The sequence below is a fragment of the Berghia stephanieae genome, chromosome 3 (assembly GCF_034508935.2).
Source record: "Berghia stephanieae isolate SIO BIC M18660-M18661 chromosome 3, UCSD_Bste_1.3, whole genome shotgun sequence".
In the NCBI taxonomy this organism is placed as follows: Eukaryota; Metazoa; Mollusca; class Gastropoda; order Nudibranchia; family Aeolidiidae; genus Berghia; species Berghia stephanieae.
In genome coordinates, this window is record NC_088362.1 from 106,288,612 (window position 1) to 106,293,611 (window position 5,000).

Consider the following 5,000-nt stretch of genomic DNA (forward strand, 5'->3'; position numbering starts at 1 on the left):
GATGGATGGATGGAAGGATGGATGTGTGGATGGAGTATGAGTTGTGTGTGTGTGTGTGTGTGTGTGTGTATCGCAGTTTGTAAACATTTTAGTGTATGCTTCATAGCGGAATTCTTGCTTGTGTCTATATGGAACTTTTAGGGAATGTCATATTAAGCATATCATGAAATCATCTGTTTCCTATTTGAGCCACCAACCCTTTGTCTTGCTTTTTCTCTATTGTTCTTAACTTCAGATCTACAACTTAAAAGTGATTACTTATGACGTAGTAAAAGTTACTAGATACATTTTAATTTTTGTGTAAACAAAACAAATATAAAAATACACGATTTTGGATCAAAATAGATATATAATTTACCGTTCATCTTGTAGCACAGTGCATGATTGATGCTATTCAAATATGATAGATTTTATGTTTAAATTATTAATTTATTGTTTTGTTTTATTTGCATATTGTAAAGCGCCTCTGAGCACATTGTGGATCTAGGCGCTATATAAATTCATTCATTCATTCATTCATTCATGTGATAATCATGTAATAAAGTGATAAGTCTAAGTGGTAAAATCGTGTTTAAAAGACTCTCTAATATCAGGGTAATACCATGCATTCCATAGGTTATAATATTTCCTGAATCTGATAGGATTTATAGCGGTGACAGTTTCCAACAGTTTCCTGTTTTGGTTTTATTACCCCTGATTAATGTCCTTTTAACCCATTTCAGTCAGAATTTACCACGCTCTGATTCCACTGGGTCACATCCGGCCAAATATTATATTAGGCTATTCTGACAGGTGGAAGTAGTGGCGATGGCGGTGGCGGTGGTAGAAACGGCATTTTTTTCCCCCTTCTTGCTGAGGTGCCACTGTCAGAAATTTACATTTCCTTCTTGTGCTGACACCTCGAAATGTGACTTCACATAATAGGAACGTTGGTTACCTGATATATCAGAATGTTGTACATTTAATCTTTTTTTTTAGATAGCTTTAATTAATTTTTCTTTCTTTTAAAATATATATATATAGAGGAAATCAACGGTTTTACCATGCCAAACGCACAATTCAATGATAAAGATAATGCTTTATTAATATCAGTAAACGAGATAGAAAATATTGATCGACAGATATTATGTGAAAATGCTTTAAAATATTTTTTTTTAATTGACATCATAAATTTAAATGACCAGAAAATCTTGAAATATGAATTAAAAAATGCTTCCGATTTTCCCCCATTAAGTCATACGCAACGGCAATATCCATTTCATAGGGTTGCAGTCTCCAGTTAGTTACCTTTTATAGTACAGGTAGGCTTCCAACTTTTGTCAGTCCTTCTAAAGTAGTTTCACATTCACACGCGAATCAAATTGATATAAACTTGTCAAGTAGATAACTCTACGACACAAAGTCGTGGCCAGAGGTTTGTTTGGTTTTTTTAAATTAATTGGGTTTTTTTTACAATTGCCAATTATTCGCTAAGTTTAGGTTTTGAGTTGTCAAGACTTCTGTCTTTATATCTCAAAGCTAATGAATATTTTTAATGTGAAATATAAGTTTTTACCATCTTTTCTCAATTCCCAAAGTCGGTGCGCGTTCCAGTCATCCAATATCGGGGAAACGATTTTAAGTTGTGTCTAAATACATTTGAAATCACATTGCTAAATAAACTAAAGATATTTCGGCGATTTGTCTACATTTTAGGACCGTAATGCGCGTTTATTTTTAGAAAATTAGAAATGGATTTTATCATAGGGTAGCCAGATATTTAAAAAGCAATTTCATCTTTTCATCCAATCTAGCTCGTTTCAAATAATTCTATTGTCAGATAAGCAACAGATACGTACAAACGCGGATCAAACACTTGCGTCTAATCGGGAGGATATTCTGTCACTAAAATGTCCCGACTAGGAGGTTCGTCAAATCCATAACGTCTTTTGTGTTGATGACAAATTTGTTCACCTTCTTGATCTGTCTGTTTGTTTGGTGACTGACTGTTTTACACAGTGTGTCCTTTGCAGCTACTGGGTTTTAGATTTTATGTGCGTAAGATAATTAAATAACAAAAAGATTTTTGAAGCGTTTTGGTGTTAGAAAAATTGTGTGTGCAATAAATACGGATTAATAAAGACTTTTCATTACTTTGAAATGCACAAGACTTTCGCATGTAAGTTGATAGAATACTATTGTCTTTTTCTGTTTCAAAATTTAATGAATCAAATCAATCAATGAAACAAAACTTATGCTTTGAACCCGCCTGTGATCGATGTGTGATTTGATGTATTGAAATCCTGTGTAGTTTTGATTTTATAAAAAACACTTAGCCTGTCAAAGCATAGGCCAGAATGGTTGTATTTATTCGTGTAATTACACATATGGATTGCCTCTCTCTCTCTCTCTCTCTCTCTCTCTCTCTCTCTCTATTTCTTTCTTTCTCTCTCCTCTCTCCTCTCTCTCTCTCTCTTTCTCTCTCTCTCTCTTTCTTTCTCTCTCCTCTCTCTCTCTTTCTCTCTCTCTCTCTCTCTCTCTCTCTCTCTCTCTCTCTCACTCACTCTCTCTATCGTTGAGCTGGTTGTCAATGAATACGAGCTACTAATAAATGAGTAAACGATTCCGATCGTGCAATGCGACTATCGATTTATCACTGTAGGTATCTCTTCTGTATTGTCATTGGACAATATTTGCTCATCGTGGTCCAAGAAATAAACAACAACATTTACATAATTTTCTAAGCAAATTCAAAATCAAGCCCTTTACACTTTTCACTTCTCTCTCTCTCCCTCTCTCTCTCTCTCTCTCTCTCTCTCTCTCTCTCTCTCTCTCTCTATCTTCTCTCTCTCTTCTCTCTATCTATCTATCTCTCATCTTATCTATCTATCTATCTACTCTATCTCTACTATCTATCTATCTATCTATCTCTCTATCTATCTATCTATCTATCTATCTATCTATCTATCTACCTACCTACCTATCTCTATCTATCTCTCTCTCTCTCTCTCTCTCTCTCTCTCTCTCTCTCTCTCTCTCTCTCTCTCTCTCTTGTATTTCGTATCATTAACTCCTAAACCCCTCAGGATACTCATTCTCACTTCAGTCAACTGTAACAATTCTATGAAATGCTTACTTCACTTTGTTGTCGTTAAGCATCGCATCACTGGTCACACATAATTATAATGCGTCTCGTCTTTTCTCCAAAAATGCCATACACCGTCAAAAAGCTTTTTTCAAATTTTGGCCTGAAAAATGTTATTTTAGATATATCGATCAACTGAATTGACCTTCGATTTGTCAAACAATTTCAAACCCGAGACTTCCAAGATGTATGATGAACATGACTTTTTGACAAGATGAGGATTATTTAACCAGAATGTCCCCTGAATGTCCCTGGAAATTGATTTTAGACTAACAATTATAAACAAGGAATACAGAGAGATTAGAAAGCAGTTTCATATTTGCCATAATAATCAACCAATTGATTGTGGGCAATCAAAGGAAGAAGACCAGTTAATTGCCGTACACTTCAAAGACACTTATTTAAAAAATTTGGCCAGAAAACTCAACCTTCAAATATCGATCGATTTAGATGACCCTCATCTTGGCAAAAACTCTCAAACCTGGGACCTAGCGAGGTCTTTCTTAAAGTCCCAGGTTTGATAGCGTTTACCAAGATGACGGTCATTTAAATCGATCGATATTCGAAGGACGAGATTTCTGGCCAAATTTTTTAAAGACGCGTCTCTCCAGAGGACACGGCTGGTAACTGGTGAAATCGATCAATAATAATATTATTATTTGAGGTAAAAGCTTTCTGGCCAAAATGGATAAAAACGTGTTTTGTCAAAGTAGGTCAGACATGACGAGACATGATGACCTCGCGTCTATTCTCTCATACTCTGGGGGGGGGGAATACATATTTAAAAATTTGGCCAGAAAACTCGTCCTTCAAATATCGATCGATTTAAATGACCCTCATCTTGGCAAAAAACTCTCAAACCTGGGACTTCGCGAAGTCCCAGGTTTGAGAGTTATTTGCCAAGATGAGGGTCATTTAAATCGATCGATATTTGAAGGACGAGTTTTCTGGCCAAATTTTAAAATAATATGCTTTTTTTTTTTGGAGAGTACCGCAGTATTGATGTTACTGTTTTGTTTACCTGTCTGTCCTGTTATCTTCCTTTTCATCTCGTCTTTATGATTCGCTCCACGGGAGAGCAGCAAGAACATTGACTTTCTGTTACTTGTTTCTTGTAAAATGTATAAACTTGTAATGTGTTGTTTTATTTCAGAGTCAGATAATTGAATCATCCAATTACACACTAGATAGATCTAGTAGTGCATTTTAATATTATTTCTTCTTTCATTGTAAACGTGACAGTCTTGAATCTTACAGAGAAATGACAATTATAGGGCTGTCATAAAATTATAATATTATCGGCGGGTACCTATAATTTATAATTGAGCTTTATATAGCGCAATTAACCACTAAAATGTGCTCAAAGCGCTTTACAAGGGGTCCCTGGTCAACAGCAACATTTAACATGTAGGAGGGGACATGACGCCTGTTAGGCGATATTACAATTTTTCGGACAAAGACAACGATGTTAACGGCCAGGCACTCATTTTACACCTGAGTGCGGTGAGAGAATATGAGTAAAGAGCCGCTTCCAAGGACTCAAATATGCGCCGAGCGCGAGGCTCGAACCCAGGACCTTCTGATCCGAAAGCGAGGTGTCATACCACAAGACCACATAGCCGGACTATCAAATAGTTCATAGACAGATGACGCTCCCACTCTCCAAGTGAATAGTTAGAATACAGTTGACGCCACTCGGGTCTTTGTTATTGGTTTTGTTTTTGTTTTTTGTTTTTGCCATCCGTGTTTATGAGTAATTCTCACTAAGCTGTATTAACCAGACCGTTTAAGGTTACCCATAGTTTTGTGTGTTGGTCCGTTATACTTCCGGATGGCAATGTTGTGAGCTTCTAAGTCAAGCGCACACTATCAATAG

At 36.1% G+C, this 5,000-nt stretch overlaps 1 protein-coding gene across 4 annotated transcripts in view; it reads left to right on the forward strand.

The window, feature by feature from the left end:
• LOC144969088 (septin-2-like) overlaps positions 1 to 5,000 on the forward strand; it is a 123,439-nt gene that overhangs the window by 4,558 nt on the left and 113,881 nt on the right. Inside the window, exon 1 of one of the 4 annotated variants that reach the window (XM_078908132.1) lies at positions 1,988 to 2,158. The exons of 2 other annotated variants lie outside the window; for them this stretch is intronic. Coding sequence is in view for 1 of the 2 variants with exons in the window: in XM_078908133.1 (XP_078764259.1) it covers positions 2,140 to 2,158 (19 nt within the window). In the remaining variant the exon portion in view is untranslated. Of the gene's footprint in view, positions 1 to 1,987; positions 2,159 to 5,000 lie in introns of those variants that run through there. One more of the 4 variants, XM_078908133.1, reaches the window with a different exon arrangement.